The 24,907-nt window shown below is 19.9% G+C and overlaps 1 protein-coding gene and 1 long non-coding RNA gene across 3 annotated transcripts in view; both read right to left on the minus strand.

Moving 5' to 3' along the window:
- Positions 1–318: 318 nt before the first annotated feature.
- The window catches only part of T48 (FU domain-containing protein T48), a 36,782-nt gene continuing 12,193 nt past the window's right edge, over positions 319–24,907 (minus strand). For both annotated transcript variants that reach the window (XM_003698088.4, XM_086912392.1), the window contains 4 exons: positions 2,907–3,225; positions 2,664–2,816; positions 2,454–2,598; positions 319–2,234 (listed from right to left, as the gene is read on the minus strand). In XM_003698088.4, coding sequence (XP_003698136.3) covers positions 1,623–2,234; positions 2,454–2,598; positions 2,664–2,816; positions 2,907–3,225 — 1,229 coding nt within the window. In that variant the 3' untranslated portion in view covers positions 319–1,622. The remainder of the gene's footprint in view (positions 2,235–2,453; positions 2,599–2,663; positions 2,817–2,906; positions 3,226–24,907) is intronic.
- On the minus strand, positions 21,240–24,859 carry LOC147656958 (uncharacterized). The gene is made up of 2 exons (XR_015293382.1): positions 24,503–24,859; positions 21,240–21,750 (listed from the first exon to the last, which is right to left on the minus strand). It is a non-coding gene; the product is annotated as an uncharacterized LOC147656958 (long non-coding RNA).

The raw sequence follows: 24,907 nt of genomic DNA on the forward strand, positions 1-24,907 counted from the left end.
ATAACAAAAAAAAAATTCAATATTAATATTATCAAACTAATAAAAATAAATAAAAAGTGTTTAATTAATCTTATAATTTATAATTAAAATATGATTCTTTTAAATAATGATTTTCAATAAAAACATTAAATTTTTATAAAAAACAATAAAAAAATATAAAATTTATAAAATTTTATCTTATATAATAAAAAAAATTCTAAAATTGTAAAAACAATAATATTATTAAACGTAATTTATTATTATTTTATAATTTATTATTATTATTATTATATAACTTATATGGAAAAGGATTAAAAATATAAAAAAGAAAAACTTTAATTATGTTACGAATATATATTATATTTATTTTATATTTATAATTATATTTTATATTTATAATATATAATATAATTATATTTATAATCCTCTTACAATTACTAATAATATTTACATCAATTTTACATACAATTGACCATTTTGGTTCTTTATGTAACAATATACAAGTGTTATAATAGCAATCAGTATTATATATATATATTTTACTGTAATATTTTCATAATAATGATATGTTGGTGTATGAACAAAAAATATTTGTAATAAAGATTTAAAATTAATTAAAATTATATTTGAAATTATTTTAATGATGATCAAAGATTATTGATGGTCAAAGAATGTAATTTTGTGACACAAATTTATGAAAGAAAATATTGACTAGTATAGTAATTATATAATAATTATTAAACATTCGTAATATAAAAATTAAATAAAGAATATTATCTAAATTAAAACGCTTATAATTATTTGGTATCATTATAAATTCGTTTTATCAAAAAATTCGTACATACATAATACATACATGAGCATATACACATTCATTCATACATACATACATACATACATATATATATATATATATATATATATATAGATTTTTTTAAAAATCATATAGAGAATAATTTTGTTTAAACTAAAAGAAATAAAAAAATATAATTTGAAAAATTTTGGACTTTAAATTATGCTGTATACTCTTTAATTATAAAATCAAAACATAATATTGATATATATCTTTATATCTTATATCTGCTATGTTAAGTTAAAACTTAAATGTAAACTAATAAATTACAATATTTTTTTTTTTTTAATATTGTTCGACTCGTTACTCAAAACGAATTGATAAAGTTAATATGTTTTTTTTATCTAATATTTAAATAATATGCATTATTAAATAATATGCAAAATGTGATTTTTAAATTTTTATTTTGGATTTTTAAAAATTGAATTCCTTTTTTTATTTTATTTTTCTAAAATATAATAAAAAACTTTTTTATTTCTTTTAGTATGGAAAATATTTCAACTTGTCTCAACAATGATTATAAAATATTCTATATATTTGAACATTTAAAAAACAATATAGAATAATATATTTATTTAAAATTTCATTTTATGAAAATGATTGAAAATATATTAAATACAAATAAATTAATCCAATATGAAAATATATAACATTTTTCAATAGTTTCAAATATTATAATTTTAAAGTCAATGAAAAAAATATGAAATATGTCCTTTTAGTATAGAAAATGTATCTTTATGAGCAAACACTAAAAAAAAATATATAAATTATGTATATTATTATATATTATTTACAGTTCTGTGGTAATTTCATCTTGTGGTCGAAAACCAAGAATTGTAAAGTCATCAATGAGGTATTCACGAGCAGGTGACCAATCTGATAAAATAGTATAATTAGCAGCCTCTGTACTACTTTGAAATTCCCATTGAGGATTTAATTCGCGATCAAGTCCATTTGCTTCGCATTCATCTATTGTACAATTAGATTCTGTTAATGCACCAGTATTATAATTATGATTAAAAGTCGAAATAGCAAGTTCCTGAAAATGTGTATTTGGAGGTTTCAATCGTTTTTGGTTATCATATACTAGTGGAGTTGTTTGACCTATGCTAGATCCATTTGGACTAAGTTTCTCATTATAAACTCCAGAACTATTCTGTCCAAGACTGGAACTCACAGGACTGTCTTTTACATATCCAAGACTGGAACTAGCAGGACTAATACTTGATTTGTCACTTGCTTGAAATGTTGTAAGTGGTACATTTGGTTGGAATGTAGTCAGATTAGTTGGAGTGGTTCTTGGTTCATAAGACTGAAGTGATTGTGTGATTGTTATTTGCTGTGGTAAATTCATTTGGACGGATACTGTTGGTTGTTGCAAGAATGTTACAAGTTGAGCCACCTTAAAATATAAGATATTATCTTTTAAAATTCATAATATATAAATTTGATTATGTCATTTCATTTAAAAAATAATTTTTTTTTATATATATCCAGTTATTTCTTTAACATGCATGACTCACCAAAGTGTTTTAGAGACTTGCGTGAAAAAAAATTTAAAATAACAACTTTAGAATTACAATATTTTTAAAATTAATTTTTATGAAATTAATTAACTTACTTCAGGAGAACTATGCCTTTTATATCGCCTTAATAGTCTTTCTGCCCATGAAAAAAGTCTTTGCCAATCATCTGGAGGAACTGGTATTTCATCATCTCTTCTATTAATAAGAACTAATATCCTTGCCAAATCACGTAGAACTGGTCTATAAATCATAATCATAATAAAAAAGAATATATCAATCAATTTATATTAATTATATAATTATACCTATATGCTTGTATTCCAACAGCACCATCTCCATTATTTCCAGAATAGTATAATTCTCTCACTTGTTTTCTAGTATCATTGAGCATGGAAAGAAATGTATTGCCTTCTCCTCTCAATATTGCCAAATGTTTTAAAAATTCTCTTCTCTCTGCACTAAAACATGATTGAAATTGAACTTTATATATAATATTTTTATTTTTAATTATATTTTTTAGATATATTTTTTAGATATATATAAAGTACCTGTCCTCAAACTGTTGGATTAACTTAACAGTTTTTTTTTTTCTTCTATGTACAATTATAGCTCCACATAATATTATCAGAATACATATAGTTGCACCAGAAACAACTCCCACCAAAATAGCTACTTGACTACCAGTAAATCCAAACATATATCCTGTTTCTTTACAAATTTTTCCCATGTATTCATCTCTAGTTGACCAATCTGCAATATGGCCTGGTGGGCAAGTATCAACACAAGTACCTTGATGTAAAAGAACTGCACATCTTGCACATGTTCCATCTCTACATCTCTTGCAACCACTTTGTCCTTCAATACATTCTGAAAACATAAAAATACATTTTCTTTGATACAATAATAAATATTTAAAAGTATTTAATAGTTCAAAGAAATATAATATTAATATTATATAAATATTTTTTGATTATCGTTAATTAATATTTTTAATAAGAAATATTATTAATTTTAAAAGTTTGTAAGAAATATTTTATAGAATTTATTTTTAATATTTAAATTTTCGATAATAAATTTATTTTGATAAACATTTTATTTTTCTATAAGAAGTGACACTTTATGAATCGCATATTAAGATGAGAAAAACGTGTAAATCGAATTCTTATCTTGATCAATGATCCAATCTATATATCCATAGAAGTTATATCTCAAATATTTGACACACATATTGTACAAGATTTAATTTTTAGATATATGGAATATTAATATAAAATAATATTTTATCATGGTATTTTAATTAAAAAGAAAATGAAATAGTTTTTATAATGTAATATATTTATAATATATTTATAATATATTTTAATATTATAAATTTATTTATAATATATTTTGTATATATATTGTGTATGTAATGTAATATAGTCTTAATTATGTATATATATAATATAATATCTAATTTACATATATATAATTTTTTCATAACAATTTTTAAGTTATTATCGAGTTATTATTATTATAAATTTTTTTTTCTAAAATCATTATAATTTATATATCTATCTATTATAAATTTCTTTATTTAAAAATTTTATGGAATAAAATTAGTTTTTAATGGATTTAATTTCTCTTTCTCTCTTAAAAAATATTTTTAAACTATGAAATAAATATTTTAAAATTTTTAATAATTTCTATTTACATTTCATAAAACATTTTATGATGTATGAAATTTGGACAAATCTTTTTTTATAACACATTTTTTCTTATAATACATTTTAGATTGAAAATATCATAAAATATTTTTAAAATATAAGAATTTTTAGTTTATTTTATTTTATTTTATTTTTTTTTTTTTTTGATTATCATTTTCAATTATCTTTTCATTAAAATCTTTTGTATCTTTTTATTTTTATTTTACGAAACTTTTATATTGTTGAGTTTTGTAATTTTTGGAAAAATTATATTAATTATAATATATTATTCATGATCAAATATAAATTTCAAAATTCTATATAGAAAAAAATATATATCATTAGATAAAAAAAGATAAAGAGAAGAAGAGCAATGATTCGTGATAGAATGAAATGGATTTCTCGTATCAGATAAATTTTATGCGATTTCAAGAATCTATTAGCATGTATATGAGGAATGCGGTTGTTGGTTTTTTGATTACGTGTCCATTTTGTAGGATGGTGAAAAGATCATTTCAACGATTACATTCTCCAAGTTAACCATTTCTATAATCATTTCTTTTGTTATATTTTAAATTTTAAGTTTTCGAATTTATTCGAATTTATTTCACTTTTATTTTGAATATAAAAAAATAAGAAAACATAATATGAGATTACAAATAATTTAAAATAATTTAAAAGTATAGAAATACATATATATTATAATATATATATATTATAAAATATATATCTTATATATATATAAAATTGTATAAAATTTTTCTTTAACAATTATTTTTTAATTATATTTAAAAAAAAGAAAAGTATAATTTAATTCAATTATCAAACTCATCTTATGTAATATTTATATACATATAACAAATATATATATATATATATATTATATAACATATAATAAAGTTCTAAAAAATATATATATATATAAGGATTAATTTCACTTTAGATTATTATTTTTTAATTTAAAAATATATTTTTTAAAATTCTTTATCACAATTATTTTCTTTAATATAACATTTTCTAAAATTTTATTTTTGTAATTAAAATATTTAACTTTTAAATTAATTTAAAACTTAAATTTAAAAGCGAAAATAATATTTAGAATAAAAATTTGACTTCGTTTGAGAATTTTGTTTGAGTTATCGAATAGAAGGAAATAATAAAGAAAATTAAAATTAAATTACTTTTAAATGATCATCATGCAAATTGTCAAAAAGAAAACTAGGCACAATGATTCCAATATTTTCAGTTTTTTTGAAACTTTAATTCGCACTTAATACATATATTAATACATTCTTAAATAAATAAATAAATCGCTAAAAATCCTGATAACAAGATAATAAAAGAAATTCCTTCTAGCCAAACATTAAAGAATTTTTTTATTTGATTATTCAGTTTTCTATCTATATATGTCTAGTTTATATTTATTTAAAATTTATATCTTAAAAAATATGTTTTAAATATTCTTACATTAAATTTAATTTTTTTTAAAATAATAATGGTTTTAAAAGTTTTGATAACGATAAAATGTGCATATATGATAATATATTTATTAATACAATTCATACAAAATTTACATTGATTCAATAAAATTATAATTATATATTGTTTTGATAAATTTAATAAAAAATATGGTTTAAAATATAAATAATACAAATAAAAATTGACAAAGTTAAGAAATTTAATATCAGTAAAATTAAAATAAATTATTGATCTAAAAAAATAGTAAGATATTATTTAATATTTTATATATATATATATATATATATATATATATATATAATATTTTATTTAAAATATTCGATTTTGCAATAATTAAATTATTTTCACATTTTCAAAGAACAATGATTCTATATATAAAAATAATATTTTTTCATTTTTAAGAAAATTGAGTGTAAAAAAAAAAACTTGATTTATTATCCAAATTGTTTTCCTAATTGTTGAATGTATCTCGTGACAATTAAATAATATTTTTGTACACTATATCAAAAATAAAAATTTTTAAGAAGAAATAATATTATTTTTCACTATCTCTAATAGCACATTTATGGAAATTGTACAATTTTAAAACTGCCAATCCAATCAAGGGTATGTGCCCCCAATGAATCAACGTATAGTTCACCTGACTAGCAGTACCATTACTAGTCAAGTGAAACTTTTCAACGGTTCACATACGGCATTCCCCTCTTGTTACTATTGGTGCACTGCTCATAACATCAAGTGCTGGTGATTTATCTTAGAAAAGGTTCTCAACCTTTCTTGATCAATTTAATTAAAATTTTATCTTATTCATGTACGTATTATAAAAAACCATCTCTTGATTTTCATTTGCTTTTTCTTTTTTTAAATTTTTAAATTTAATTATTTAAATTTTGATAGCTTATTTTATTTTATATATATTTATCTATTTATTTATTTAAATATATTCAATTATTATATTTATTTCTTACTTTTTAAAATACATATAATTCTTTTTTAATTTTTCGACTTTTTGAATGTTATAGAATTTACGTACTAAGTATTCGTAAATCATACTTCTGCATTTTTAGAAGAATCATAATTCTATATTTTTCTATTTTTAATATTTTTTAATTTTATATGTGTTATTTTTTTTTATCACATTTTTTTATTTTACTTTACAAAGAACATTGAGTATTAACTGCATAGATTTTTTTCTTTCAATTTTCTGCCTTTTTTTTTTATTTTTCTTTTATATTTTAATTTTATAAATTGATAATTTTGAAAAAAAAAGACATAATTAGAATAGATACATATTTAAAAAATTATATGATAAGGAATTCAATAAAATATTATTAAATTTCTAATTGATTTAAACAAATTTTACCAAACATCTCTCAATTTAATAATTTTTTCTGTAAGTATTTAAAATATGTATTCAAAAACTATTATAATGCTGAAAAAATTTACACAAAATGAATATAATGATATATATAGTATATTTTAATTTGTAAAGAATATTCAATTGTATTAGAATACAAAAATAACATAGTCTTTTGTAATGAAATAATCATTTTCAATAGTTTTTATGTTAACTATTTTACAGTTTTTTTTTTCAGATTTAATCTAATAAGATTTATCATCGTAAAAAGATAAAGGATATTATTGCAGTTATATAAATAAATACATACCTATATATTAACTCTTAAAATAATTTCTAATTTTAATTTAAATTTTATATTTATATTTCAATATATTTCTATTTTTTATAAAAACAAAAAATTCATAATTTATGCTCAAATAATGTAATTATTATTTATTAAATATTTATTAAATTTTTTTAATAAAAAAAAATTAAATATACAAAAAAACTGAAAGAATTATTTCAAAGAATTTATCATTGAAATAGACAGATAGATTTTCAAAAAACAAATTATGAATTTATTAATAATTAATTTATTAATAAATAAAATAGTAAAAATGATAATATGAAACTTAATTTGTTTTCAAATAATTTTTTCATTAAGAATTAATGAATATAAGATCATAAATCACTAAAGTTATTAGTTATAAAATTGTTTTAATTATATATCTCATTCTGTATAATTAGATTATTGTACATGTATCCATATTAAAATATGTATAAAAATATTACTTTTATCATGTGGATATTTATATATTTATGCATAAAATATCAAAAAATTCCATATTACCAATTTTTCTATTATTTTATAAAAGTTTAACTTTACATACGTATAAATTATGTTTAACATTTTTCAACTTTGCTACAAATTTTCTTAACTATCTTAAATATCGTGAATAATTTTCAAGAAAAGATTTCATAAAACTTTATAACGATTATTCTATGTATAAAAAGACTTACACACTTTTATTTTTACATATTTTATTTTATATTTCAAAGTATATATATAAGAATAGTAATTACATTGATAAAAAAGCAAACATTGCAGCATACATACCCCAGCCGATATGAAAATCGTTGTTATGAATAAAGGCGTTATCTTTTTATTTTAATAAAAAAAATATAATTAATCGAATAATTCAATGTAATTGTAACGTTTGCAGATAAAGGCACCCTGAAGTCATGTTATCACGTTACTCGATCAATTTTATGATGAATTGATTTAATTTTCAATTATATCAATTCTATGAGAAACAAGAAATCTGACTTTTATGAGGACAGATTAATCTTTTTTCATTGACGAGATTTGATTTGTATTTTTCATTAAAAATAATTTCTAAGAATTCTAACTCTGAAAAAAAAGAATTTCCTGCATATTATTAAAATGAAAAGTTTTATTATACTATTTTCAAATTAAAAAATTGTTTAAGAAATATGAAATAAAAATAAACTTGAATAAACTATTTTCAGGATTGAAGGATTTCATAAATAATAGGATAAAAAAAAAAATCATCTAACATAACTACTATTTTTGTTATTAGAACCGATTTTTTTTAAGCTATTTTTTAGCTTTTTTTTTATTAAAATACATAAATTATTAAAATAAATTCTTAAGATACAATATTTTATGTTCTTAAGATACAATTTTATTTATGTATAACTCTAAAATTTCTTTTTAATTTTATATAAATTTTAACAAATAAATGTATATAATAAAATATACAATATATATAATAATAACGCATATATAACTTATTTCCATTATTTTTAAAATTTTTATGTTATTCATTCAATTCATCATATTTCGTTTAGTCTCGCATTTCTTTTTCACAATTTTTTCATTAACAATAATATTTTTTTTAAAATCAAAATAAATGATATTAATTAAAATTTATAATTTTTATCACATATTTCTTTTTCATAGTCATAATTTAGTCAAAAATTTATCTTTCTATAATAAAATTGATCAACTTATAAAAAAATTACAAAAAAATTAAAAGTAATATTTTAAGAACTATTTTTTATTAAATAGATTTTGATCTTAATTTATAATAATAAAGATAACATATTCATCAAATATTTTGGTGAAATCCACATAAACTATCGAGAAATATCAATTCACTGAGAATCACTGCAAGGACGTTAAGAGATCGATAAGCTAAAGCAATAAATTTATTGCGAAATCGAAACACGTAATATATAAGATATAAACCTGCGAATGCAAATATTCCTGTGCGCCAGATGTACGAAGGATAAAAAAAAAATTCTTGATTTTTTTAATTGGAAAAAAATTGTGAGTGAAAGCACTAGCAATGTTTCAATTTATTCACCCTTTCGCAATAGCGAACTCATATAATAGATTTTGAAGAAATGAATGAACATATAGTAAGGATTCATATATTGAGACAAATATTAAACTAGAATAAAATTTAATCTATAAAATTTTTACTTAGTATTGATAGAATATGAAAATCATGAGCAAATATTACATTTTGCACAAGATATTATAATAACGTGGAAGAAACTTGTTTTAAATCAATGAATTAAAACAATTTCAAAGAAATATTAAACGCGAGAAAATTTCTAAGATATGCTTTTAAATTTCTAAAACATATTAAACTATTTAATTTAATTTAATAATATTATATTAAATAATAATATTATAATATGATTGTTAGTAGTCTCTATAGATTGATGCAATCAAAAAAGATGAAAAATAAATTAAAATTATCTTTATACTATTATGTATATACATATCTATGTATAATAAATTATATTTATAATTTTTAAAAAAAAAATAAATATTAATATTTAAAATCATTCATCATTTAATAATTTAATTTTTAAATAATTTTCTGATAATAAAATTTTAAATTTGGATTTGAAAATCTATCAATAAAACAATATTAACATGACAATAAATTTTTAACATAAATTTTAGATAAATAAATATTTAAATATTCGAAAATTGCATATAATAGATAAATTAATTAATAATTTTGTTTCTAATATTACTTTTAATATCTATAACAATATATAAATATTTAATTGAATGTGTAGAAATTTATAAATTTGGAATATTAAAAATTGTATTTTAATATATATGTGTATATAAATTTATTTAAATTTATATTTATATATATCAATAATATATAATTTGAAAATTGATTTGTATTATACAAAGTTCAGATTAATCAAAAAGTTAATTTATGTTTTAAGAATAAGTTAAACATTCATAACTCTTTTAAGTAAAATATAAATTTTATTTATAAATCAAATTATTTTATATAAATTATATCGAAACATTTTGTCATAAATGTAATTCTACAATTTATGAATTGCATTACATCAAGATTGCATTGCATAAGCACTTATACTAAAATTTATCTGTATCTTATAAATCTCCTAATTCTTTTTTTTTTTCTTTCATTTTTTAACATTTCAAATATTATAAACAAAGATAGATGAATTCTACATTTATCTAATTAAACGAGAATTCTAATTATATGAAATTGTAAATTTTTCATTAGGAGTAAAGAAAAAAACAGGTCAGGAAATATTGCGAGCAATAGTTTCACTAAAAAAATTTTCTTACGATCTTGATATTCGTGATGTATTCACAGTATGATCACAAGAATTAGAATGTGGAACGATTTAAATGTTAAAAGCGGATTGTGTATAATTATACTGCTGTTACAGTGATAGTTTTGAAGTTTTATTTTTTTGAATAATTTACAGAGGAGAAATAGAGAGAGAAAGAAAGCGTGTGTATATGTGTCTGTGTTTCATGTATAATAAGTAATAAGGTAATATAAGTAATAAGGTAATAAGGTACATAAGGTAATTCGAGAATTAAATGTAAATATTTTACATTTGATTAATTCGAAAAACAATTTAATGCAGCATAATAAAAAACTATAATAATTTTTTTACGAAATTTTAAATGGAACGATTTTCATTAGATTTGAATGAGATTCTATGTTACCAGAAATCATATAAAATTTGAAACAATTTCAAGATTTTATTGACATTAAATTCCAATAGTTTTTTTATTAATGTCATGAAAATAAACAAATACGCATAATTAAATATCTATTTGAATATAATCCAATATTAATTTTAATTGAAAATATTTATTTTAATAATTAAACTAGACTATAATAATAAATTATTCAAAACTTATTATTTTAACAAACTAAAATCTTTTGTAAAGAATAATATGCAAATGAAAATAACGTCTAAGTAAACAATTAAGTCGTCCATGTTTAATTTGCTGACGACTTATATGTTTTCGGGCATTCTGACCTGCATGAAATCTATTAAAACAGCCAATTAGCGCGAAGAAATGGAGTGTCGTGAAATTAACAAGCACAATTGATAAATAGAGCCGGATGGCAAGCAGATGCTCGTGACCGACTCGTGTGTACGCGCATTTACGCGTTTAATCTGACATAAAACGCGTAGAACAAGCAGTTTTGTGCCAGCACCTTTTCCATAAATATCCAGAAAGATCCGTTCTTCAAGTTTATCGTAACCATTTATAGGCGATTGTTTTACGAATTTTAATTAACTACGAAACGAATTTATGCTTGCGATAAATACTGCGCGAGGTCGAATAAAGATATGGTACGTTTTACTTGTCGCATTGCTTTAATTACTTCAGTTGAGGCAATGGATAATTAATCGTTAATTGATAAATTTTTTCGCTTTTTTATTACGTATATAATATTGTTTTGAAATAGATAGATTATTGAAATTGTTATAGAAAACTAGAAATTATTAAAATTATGAAATTAATAAAATATTTATAAATATGTAATAATTATTGTTATGATTAGATTGCAAATATTTATGCGATAAATATATAATATTTATGTACAAAGAATATGCACAAAAAATGATCGAAAAATTTTTCTAACTATATAAATTGAACACACTTGTATATTAATATTATAATATTAGATATTGACAATAATTATTAACAATATTAAGTACATTACATTATTATCATTAATAATTAAATATTAGCATTCGCTATTGAAAAATATATTTTATGATAAGTTGTATTATAATAAGTTAAAATAAATTATTATACTCTCGATTCTTTGATTTCAATGACATTAATTAATAACATTTATCGATAAAAAATTTATTTATGCGCCAAAAATCTTCACGTCATAATAAATCTTATAACACAAAATTATCTCTAAATGTATGAATCGTATCGTATATTATGTCGTATCTATGATATGATTTACAACATGGATAAATCCGTGACATCTCGCAATTAGCATTTGTATTTAAAAAATTCGCATTGTTAAATGTCGAATCGTTACTGCGTTTTACTGACTGCGTTGTACTGATGTTAAGGTCTTCTATGATGCTGTATTATCGCATAAATGCATTACGTCATTGGTGCAACGCTTTTGTTCAGCGATGCAATGATCATCTTATACGTTCAATATAAAAAGAAAGAATGCATATATACATATATATATATACATATATATGAACATAATTGAGTTGCTACCAATTAAATTTTCATCCTTTAATTAAACGGATCATTAATAAACGTTATACAATCTAATTATTTAAGATTTTCGCACAAAGTGATTTTTTGAAGAAAATAAGATTTTAAAGATCTCATTCTATGAGAATAAAATAGAATAAGTAAAATGAAATTTTTTTTTTTAAATTGTAAAATATTACATTGTTAAAATAAATAATATTTATGTAAATTCTTTTGATTTGACGATTCGATACATTATGTCATGAAAGATGTATAAAAATGGACAAAGATATATAAAAATACCGATGAAATATTGAAATTTAATTAAATTTTAATTTTTTTATTTATAATTTAATTAATTTAATACAAAAATATTTTTTTTTATTTCTATTAATTTTAAAATCACATCTTATGTAAGTAATTCTTAGATATATTATATAATTATATTATATTATATTAAACTTGATTACATTAATAAATATACATATGTATAAATGCACAGTATTATTATTTATATTATATTTTCAATACTGTAAAAATAATTTTCTTTATTAGAACTTTTCCCATTCTTTTTTGTAATACAAAAATTTCATTGTTTCAATGTTTTATATAAAATTATTTGAATTCGATAATTCAGTTCAATTCTATCGTTTTGGCATAGAACATAACACTCACTTTCCAACTATTTCTCGTGAATTCGCAGGCAACGATCGACAAACATTAGGAGAAAGTCTTGGCTTTTACATTTCAAGCCAATAGTTCATAGAACTAGATTTTATAGGTTTTCTAGTTGCAGATTAATCCCTATCTTTATAATTCAACAGATAATCATTCCTGATAAGAAATAGAACTGATTACATAATTTCTATGTAACTATAAATTATTTGTATATTAGAAATTTTATGATAAATAGTTCAAATAAAGTATATCTTTCCTTCAAACAATTTCTCGCTAGACGAAAAAAAATAATTATAGGAATAATTTATATAAAGTATTTTTATTGCATAACATAATTTGATATGAATTTAATATTTTGATAAATATTAGATAGTTGCGTAAATTTATTGAAATTTCAATAACTTTCTATTTTTCAAAAATAATATTCATAAATTCTATATTGAACATAATATTAATAAATTTACGATTGAACGATTTAATATATCATCGTAAAGAAAAATTATAATTATTAAAAATTAAAATATTTAAACGATTAAATTATTGTTTAATTTATTATTAATTTTTGTATTTCCAAATTTATATAAATATATTTATATTTATAAGAAATATAACTAAAAAGATATTTTATTATTATTATATTAATAATAATAAAATAAGAAAATATAGAAAAAAATAAAGATAATAAATATTTTTATTAAGAATGAGAATAAAAAATGATTACAATGATACAATGATAGAAATCTAGAGAGAGAAAGATATCTAAATTCAAGTATTTTCTCGTATTTTTTTATTTAATTCTAAGATAAAATCATTGTTTCTTGTATAAAAAAAAATTGTTTTTTATTTTTTAAAATTACTATTTATTGTCTTCCATTTTTTTAATATTATTTAAAATATAGAAAATCATTTGGCAAACAAATAATATTTTAATCATTCTCAAATAAGATTTCATAAGCATTTTTATTTCCAAATTTTAATTGCCATATTATTTGGAATAATTATTTATTATTTTATTTCAAATGATTTTGAATGTAATATTTATTATTTATTGAGCAATGCTTATTTCCCACATAATTAGAGAAAAGATAATTAAAAAAATAATTAAAGAAAATGAAAAGCCGACCATTATCAATCTTTCACGTTCACAAAATCACCAAAGATAACCTTATACTTATATATACTTAATACTTTTGATTACGTATAACACATTTAAATTCGTTTTTGGTCAATTGGTGAAAGAGAAATTGTCATCAAACGTTTATGAGAGCTTTCCATATACCCACGTTCAATTTAGCTATCTAGAACGACAATCTGCATCATTGCCAAAGTAGGAACCGAGTTCTCTCCTAAACGTTTCCTCGTTGCGGAATCCGTTCCCATTTTACAAAGTGGAAGTTCCTCGGCCACCGTGCGACAATCAATGTTTAAATCCAAGAGAAACTTCCTCGTCAAATCTTTAAACAGAGTATGAAAACACTTCACGGATTGATGTAATTAAACGCTGTCACGCCTTTTAAATTCAATATAATTGCCGGCTGTACTTTCTGAAAATACAAAAGGTCTAATGCAACGATAGTATATAATTATTGTAGAAAATAAGCTTGGCCGTCTTTTCTTGCACGGTTGGTATGTAATTGAACCAGATGAAAGAATTAAACGTTAACGAATATAGCAAAGGCAGTGGAGTACTGGAAAATAGAGCGATATTTGCCATATTGACTTAGAAAAATTGAAAAAAATGATACTTCTTCTTTTTTCTTTCGTTATTTGAAGCTATATCAAATTTGGTTGATTTAACAATAATATATTTGTATCAAAATACATATAATGCTTATATTAGAAAAATGGATGGAAATAATTTTTAATAGTTAAAATCTAAAATAGATCAACTTTTTTGGTAAATATCACAATCAATTTAAAAATTATTATATTTTTTAGTTTTATCATTAGTTTTGTTCATTAATCTACAATAATTTAATTTTTATGTTTAGACAAATAATATTTCTTGTTATATAAAAATAATTTTGGATGAAGAAATTTAAGCTAGATTTGAAATAAATTAAAGAATTATCGCAAAAATTATCTAACTTGTTTATTACATAGTTTTGATATTTATTTTAAAATATCAAAATAAATTTATAATATGAGGTTAAGACAAAAATATTATAATTAATAATATAATGATATAATTATATATAATAAAAATATAATATAATACAATAATTGATAACAATAAAAATTGGAATTAAAAAATTAAAACTTGAAAACTTTTACAAAGATTAATTTTAAGTTAAATTAAATTAAATAAAATAAAAATTAAATAAAAATAGAAATAATTTTTATTTTTCATCATTAAATAATGATTTAATATAATTTTTAATTTTAATATAATTTTCTCGAATGAAATTTTCTAATTTCAATTGCAATATGTAAATTAATACTTGGAAATTAGCTTTCAGATTTCTTTGGCATCAAAATGACGAAATTGCGATAGCATCAGGAAGTGACCAAATTCTATTGGAATCCTAATCGTGTAGTCGAGTAGCCTCAATTGAGACTTGCACATGACTAGAATATAACAGTATATACCATTGGTCTCTCATCATTTTGATAATAGAACATTTAAGTCTATTTCAAGATAGTTATCATATTTATTCGAATGATTTTTATCTTTTATTCACATATGTAATAGATATATCTTTTATATTTTATATTAATCTTTACATAGAATAATAAATTTTATATTTAACATTCAACAAATTATTTGATTACAATATTTTATATTTCATATTTTAAATATCTATATGATTTTAATTTATTAGTATAATAAATTTAATATTAATATCAATATAAAATTTCATATATTAGTTTTCAATATTTTACAGCAATATGGAAATAATAAAATTTACTAACATTTATATTTTAATTTGTTTTTTTTCTTTTTATGAATTTTTTCATAATTTTCTTTTAATAATCAATAAAATATTTAAACACAAAAGATAATTTATTTTATTTTATTTTAATTAAATTTCATGTAACTTATAATATTTTTACTCATTTTTATTTTAATTTACCTAAGAATTTACAACGGGACTCATTGAAATAAAGACATGGAAGAAGTTATTGTATGTAATTAATGACTAATGAGTAATTAATGACTAAATGGAAGACAGATAATAAAAATTATCATAGCTATACATATGTACTATAATTTAAATAGTCAAAAAAATTTTATTTAAAAAATAAATTTTTGTTTATAATTTTAAATTAATAGCTGCATTAAAATATAATTAATCATAGGAATATTGCTATATATTATAAGAATTTACTTATATAAATCAATAAAAATTTTATTGATTTAAATACATATCAAACACAATAAATTATTATATATAATATAATATATATAATATATGTAAAATCTTTAAAGAAATAAAGTATAACATTCAAAATAATTTAAAATATCGCTCTATCTTGTATTACAAAGTTAAATCATAAAATTTTAAAATAGTAAATTTAATTTTTAGTTAACTCTAACATCCCGTGAATAATCATCCTCAAACGAAATTATATCTAAAATTAAAAAAATAACGAAACTTCAATTAATTTTACCCCTTCAAAATGAAATTCCCAATGAAAAAAAAAAATGATTTCCATAATTCATTATGTATTATTCATTATGCTTTATGTACACTTAAATTTTTAATAAAATTAAAATTTTCGGATAAATTAAATTTCCTTATAATATAGAATAAAAATACTTTTGTGACTGACTGTACATGCAACATCTGTTACGATGGTGCACACGAAAGATCATTTCTTTAAATAAAACGCCTTTCAATTATGTTCGCCAATCAATTATGTTCTCTTCTATCAAGATTCTGCCATTCTTACTTAAAATATCTAGCATTTTTTTTTTCAAAATATATATAAAAATAATTTAACTTTAATGTGTCCTTCAATTTTTACATAAAATTAAGAAGCTTTTTAAAGATCTAAAATCAGATCTAATTTACTTCTCCATAATTATTACAAAAAAAAAAAAAATGACAAGAATTTCAATGTGAAAATTGAAGAAAATATAAGTAAATTTCACAATACTTTCTCCACAACTAAAAGTTTTAATATTTGTAAAACGATCATAAAAGAGGATAGACAAGTTTTGGATCCGTTGACCGGTATCGTCGCTCGAGTTTCTCGTGTTTGTACAAATAAGTAACTGTACATCGGGATTTACTCGCGTGGTCCCCGAAGCGAATGGTCTCGAAGAAGGAAAAAGAGGCAGGTCGCGCACCAAGAATTCATTCTCCGAGAAAACCAGTCATTACGTAACATAGTTAATGCCAAGACCTATCGTGCCACCACAGAAATGTACAGTTACTCGAGGCCCAATCTCGTGAAATAATAATATTATAAGAGGAGGGAGGGAAGAATGAAAAGGAAGAGACGCCGAATCAAAGGAGGACTATCGTTGTGCATTGTCGCGTGAAATGCACCGGTGACCTAGCAACGTTGTCCGCATAACAATGAAGTCAGTATCCCGCTTCACGATTTCGAATTCATTTTCTCTTGAATATTTGCCTTCCTATACGAGAATCCGCTTCTCTGTTAAATTGTGAAGAAACGCACAGGTGTAGGTATTTAAGACTGAATCACATCGATCTGAAAAATATTTACCAGTTGATTTAAGTATGTATATACACTCCCATTTATAAGTGACTTATGCTAACCTTAAAATGCACAGTGGTGCCATTAAGCAATATACAAAGTATCCTGTTTTAATCTATCTTATAAATTATCTATATTGCGAAAAAATGATTGAAGTAGGATTAAATAATTTTTGAACAAAAATATTCTAATTAAAAATGTAATATTCGAAATTCTTTGAAATTTCAAAAAATGTCATATTCAATAATTTTGAAATCTTTTGCCATTTTTAAAAAAATAATTTACACAAATTTTCGTAACTTGAAATTTAAGAAAATATTGCACATTGTTATTTAATAAATGGATAATAATTCAATTGAGTTTATGTTCAAATTATTAATTAACATTTTAATTAGCATATTTCATAATTTACAACAATTTTATAATAATTTTATAGAAGAAAGAATAATAGTTTGAAAAATTAAAAAATTTTTTTCGAAACTTTACAATGTTTCGGATTTGAATTTCCGTGAATCCCAAAATTTTCTATTTTTAATTCTAAAGTAAATAATAGTTTTTTCGTAAATAAACATGTAAAAGAACATAATTTTTTAAAATATAATATTTTGCGTAAATTCAAATATATCATGCAATTTGTATTCTTAATTAATTAATTAATCCATTAAAATGTTATTAAAATATTATTCACAAAATGATTTTTTTTTCTTTCAAATATTCTTAAATATTATATAATTTATAATACTAGCAAGAATGAATACATTTTCGTACATAATTAAAGTAGAATTCATATATTACATTATATTATATTAAAATACAATAGCCACATATCATTTAAGTATGACATTTCTTTTCTAATATATTTTTCTTTATATTTCATTCTTTTGTTCTTCGTTTAAGTATTTTAAGTCTTCACTTAAATATCATCTAAATGAAAAATAGAATCATTCTTTTTTAGTATCTAAAGACTTGTCCTTGAAGTAGTTGAAAGAATAGTTGAAAGAGTATGATTCACGAGGTTTTTTTTAGATACATTTATTTGAAGAAACATTTTCATGTTTTATTAATAATTATTAATTTTCTTCTTATTTATTTCTATCTCTTAGAGTACTTTCTAAGAATAAATGTCTATTATATGACTGACTCATTACAACTAATTGTTAATTATTTTATTATTAATTCTAACTTATTTATATATGTAATTTATATAATCATATCAATTATTATTATTATTTTAATAATTAGCCTAACAAATTAATTAAAATCGACTATTTTTAGAATACAGAAAAAATTCAGATTGTAGAAATGCATAAAAATTTCAATAATAGTAGAATAAAATTTTAGTGTTAATATAATATTGAATAGAAAAATTAACAACTTTAATCTAATAGCAAAATATTATTATCCAGTGAAGAATTACAGTGAAAGAAAAATATAATTTTTAATGAATGTATTATACGTTCTTCCATTCACACGACACCGTTACACGCGCGCGTTCACAGAATATCGGTTAAACTGTACTTTCAAATATAGGTAACGATCTCCAGAATAGATTCACAAGAGAGAGAATGTATTCGTATAATGAAGATCGTTTGCATAACAATCGGATTACATCCAAACACCTGTTATAGATGCATGTTTAATTTAATACTCCATATTTTTTTCAGCTTAACGAGATAATTTAATACATTATTATTATCCACGATTCATCAATAATGTAAACTTTGAATAATCTTATGTATTATTTATATAATTCGAAAATACTTTTAAAAACTTTCCTTTGTTGGAAAAAAATCTTCCTCAAATTCATCTTTTTAAGTTCATATATAATTTTTTACTTTAAATAAATTTGAATACAAATTTTTTTCATTTACTATACTTTTCTTTTATTATACATGTATTATTATTAAATATGTATAGATGTTAAAATATACTTTGTTGTAAATATTTTCAAATTCTTAAAGAATTTTTGCTAGATTATACATCCTTTTTATGATTGTTTACAATAATATTTAAAAACTCGTTCATTAATAATGAGGTAAGTATTCATTGAAAATGTAATCACTATAGATAAGTATTTATAATACAATATCTTATGTCTTAACTTGAGATCATATTGATTTGTGTAAACATAACATTAAAATAAAAAGATTGTCATTATCATAAAGATAAAATTTAAAAAATAATTTATATTATATTTTATTTTAATCTCTATGATAATATATTTTAGAATATTGGATAAAATAATCCTCTTTTTTAAATATATTAAATTTTAAATATATTTATTTTGAAATTATATTTAATATATATTTTGAAGTATTTTTTATTAAAAAAATATTATTCGCGTTTTCATAATTTCCCAATTTTTCATAATTGAATTTGAATGAAAAAAATTGCAAATTTAATATTATATTTATTTATAATATAATATAAATAAAATTATAATTATTTATAATTAATATAATCATGTGTGTAATCCATAAAATTTTCTTTTAATTAATTTATATTGAATTAATACTTAATAATAAACTAATTATAATACTTAACACAATTAAATATAATTTTAATTATGCATTTAGAAATTTATTAATACTTATATTAAAAATAAATATAATTATTGATATCTATACTATTTATACTAATCAATTACATATTTAATTTATAACTAATTTAATAAATAAAGATATTTCTTTTACAAAATTTCATTTCAATTCAATTACTCGAAAATATGATATTATATTAGATCTATAAATAATAAGATTTACAAATTCATTAAAATAATTCATTAAAATTTTCAAAAGAGATTTGAATATTAAATTGTGATAATACTTTTTCCTAATACCAAAGTGAACCAACATTCATTAATTTCAAGTTTCTAATATACATGATATTAAAGATATAAAAAGAATCACAAAATTGAGAAAAATAGAATAATATTTTGTCATAATGTTTCACTTAAACATATGAAATCATGTACTAATTTAAAAATTTTTTATTTAGCCATAAATAACATTTCATTGAACGTTACAGGTGGAGAAAATAATATATTTATAAAATAATTTTTTGTTTAAATTATAAAGTTTATGATTATTGAAATAAATCACAAAATTTATAACAATTATTAAGAAAATTATAAAAAATTATTAAAGTTAATTAAAAAATTGTATTTTATAAAAAAATATTTTTGCCAAAAATTAAATTTGATTGTAAAAAGATTAAATTATTATATATGTTAAATTTATCTAATGTTTTTTTCAAAGAAATTAATAAAAATAAAATATTGTACAAGTTAAGAATATTAAACTAAATCTAAAATTCGTTTATACATATAAATTATAAAATATATCAATTTAATAACATATACAAAATTATAGATACTATATTTGCATTTATCTAGTTAAGTAAAAAATAAAAATAACCATTAACAATAAACTTAATAGGATAAATTCAATAATTAAAAAATAAATCTTATATCTAGTAAATTATTTTAATCAAATAAATGAATCATATTAAATGTTATAAATTAAATACTAATTAAAACATTTTATCACATACAATATTTTCATGCATAAAAATTTTATTATTATATATATCATTATTAATTTATAATTTATATTTTTTAAATTATAATATAAATAGAATATCAATTATCAAAATATTGATAGAAATATTATTTAAATTCACTAGAATCAATTCATCATGTAAATAAATAATATATATAAAATTCATTATAAAAATTCGAAATACTTTACATTTTATTTATTTTATCGCACGAGTATTATATTTCGAAACTGTTCTCAGCAAATTAAAGTCCTTTATAGCAGGTAACGAGATAGCCGAGGATAAGGGGAACGGAAAATGACGAAGCGGTGGACAGAAGAAGGATGCAGATGTTTCACTGATGAGTTACCAGAGCCGAGACGGAAGTTGTCAGGCCGGATGCCGATAGTAAGACTGCCTCAGTGCCTCGTAAAAACCTGCATTTGGACGATAAACTTACTGCTTTCTTTTAAGAGTCACTTTGTCATACACATGTCAAATTGTATATATTGACGTTACAATATCGACTTACATTATACCAAGAATTTTTTTTATTAATTTTATTCTTTTTATTACATTCTAAATTTTAAATTTATATTGTGCAAATATCTATATTTATTATCAATGCTGTAATGAAATATTTGAAAATGATAAATTTAATATTTAAAATAATATTATTAAAATAAAAAAATAATATTATAATAATAATATTTAAAATAATATTATATTGATTATTTATAATCATATAGTAATATATTCTTACAATAATGTTATCAAAATTATTAATAGCATATTGAAGTTTAAATTATTTATGAATAATATGAAAAAGTTAAGATTTCGATAAATTTAATATTTAAATGAAATAAAATGAAGTAAATTTAAATAAAATAAATGTTTAAATGATAATAAAATAATATACATTGAAGAATTATTTTTTTTGAATTTTCTTTTTATGTTAATATTGAATCCATTAATAGCAAAACATTAAACATAAAAAAATAAAAATCTGAAATATTTTTAATTTCTCTCATCATACTTAACAAATACTTAATATATAATATATATTATAAATATAATTATATAAATATAAATATTAAAAACTATTTTTGATTTATATTTGTATTTATTCATTTTTATATTATAAATAATATAGAATAAATGTAGAATTTAGCGTTAAAAGAAAAAAAAATGTAGCTTAAAAGCTAATAATTTATATTTTAATTTATAAAAATAAACTGAAAACATAAGCAATGACTTATTTCAAGTATCTTATGCTTTATCATAAGATATGCTTACACTAGCGATAACTTAATAGAATATATCTTTCTTGCAGGAGTTTTACTTAAGTTATACTTAAAAGTAAACTTCGACGAATTTTATCAAATAATAAATTCAAAATAAATATAATAAATAAATATAAAATCATTTATCAATTTTTTAAATCAATATAATTTTTTTTAAATTAATTAATAAATTATTTCACTTTTAAAACAAAATAAAATTAAATATAAATAATAAAGTGATTATTTTATTATTTCTGAAAAGTTTATTTTTATATTATTTATAATTATTATATTATTAATATTCTTATTGAGATTTGAAATTTTATTCCTATATTATTGTTTTTTTGTAAAAAACAAACTGTAAAATAAAAACTAAAAAATATAAAATTGCAAAAATATTTACAAAATAAATTTATAAAATATGAAAGTTGTGATTTTTTTTCATGTATCTACATTCCAAGCAATAAATTTTTTTTTTCTTTTAAAGTTATTTCCTTTATGACAAATAAATTTAAATTTTGTTGAACTTCCTCATAATTTATGAAACTTTCAGAGATGTTTCATAAAAATAAAATTTTTATGTTCAAGTATTATTACTGTCATGTTATATAATATTGGTGATTCATGTACTTTTAACTTATGGTTATGATTTTAAAAATTTTTATTCAGTTTTTCTGATGATATACAAATTAATCAACATTTATAAAAAAAAAAATAATCCGATATCAATTACTTTTAATTTATTACTTTTAACTTATGATTACGGTTTTAGAAATTTTTATTCAATTTTTCTTATTTTCGATATATAAATTAAAATAAAGTCAACATTTATAAAAAAAAAATAATTCGATATTAATGTTATCTTTTTCATTATTAATAGATTAATTTTATTCAAAACTTTAAAAAAATAAGCAATTAATACTTTCTTTAATTATCTAGAAAATATAACATAAATCCTTATGAACAAAAATATATATATGTGCATGTGTATATTTTGTATCTATAATGTACAATTATATACAGTAATTACAACACAATTATATACAGTACAATTATATACTTACAATTTTTAGTACAGAATTTAGAGAAATTTTCTAATTTAAAATAAAATAAGAAACAAAAATAATGAAATTACATTTGATGACTTATATCGTATTATAAAGTTATCGTTGATGACTTTATAATTAATTATAATATATGATATCGATTGGATAATCAACGAATACTTTACTTGCAAAAATAAATAAAAAGTGTAAAAATAAAATTTTCGTTTAAAAAAAATTGAATTTTTCTTCTCTTTAAAAAAATTGAATTTCAAAAATTACATATTATGTATTTACATACTATGTATTTATATATATTTAATTAAATGATTAAATATTTTCTATTTCAATTTCGTTATTTTTTATTTTTTATTTTTTTTTGAACTGTACAATGATTCAATTCATTAATATCATAAATTACATAACATTATACATAACAATATAAAATTTAAACGATTAATAATAATTCATGATTTATAATATACTCTTATATTAATTAGAAATTTTAATCGAAATTTAATTTTTCTGAAATTTTATGAAATTTTAGCTTTTTTTTTTTTTTAATGATTATTTAATTCGATAGGAACTATGAAATATAGCAAAATTTCATCGTATAAATCGAATATCTAACAACAAAGAAACAAAGAAACGAAAATACCTGAAAAATAAGCTCATTTGTCAGCATTACACACTATAATATAGTCAGAAATCAGCCCTAGAATAATATAAAATACATATTATGTATTTATATAGTATATGTATTATACATACTATTGTTCACTCGTTCGATTCGGAAATGTAGATAAGATGAACAAGAAGAAAAAAAAAGTTTCTCTAGCGCTATATACAGGAATTATAGGTACCTGGAAAATGCAGGTCTCGTTACGTAGGTAGAAGTTAGTTTGTCTCTCGTACAGGACTCTGATGGATCAAGCCAGTTTCGTGGAAGAAAACGGTACCTTGGAAAATCAAATAGGAGTTCTGTGCGGAGAGACTACTGTTCCCACTTCCCTTTCTACCATATACCAACGCTCCGCATCGAAAAAGTCTAGATTCCGCTTACCTACGGTGTCTTGGAGATTGAGTATGGTTCTAGATAAGAAAGCCTTCCTCCGCTTGACCTTAACGAACCTGCTAGAACTCCAGTTAGAATTAGCTTCGTTTTAATCGTTGAGCGAGGATTAAATCGAGGAGCTTGATAGAAAAGTGATACAAGTGGATTCTTTTTGTAGACGTGAGAAGAGTTTTAAATCATAACAATACAGCCT

The sequence above is a fragment of the Apis florea genome, unplaced genomic scaffold, assembly GCF_048593485.1.
Source record: "Apis florea isolate Af1SG1 unplaced genomic scaffold, ASM4859348v1 contig_3391_pilon, whole genome shotgun sequence".
Lineage (NCBI taxonomy): Eukaryota > Metazoa > Arthropoda > Insecta > Hymenoptera > Apidae > Apis > Apis florea.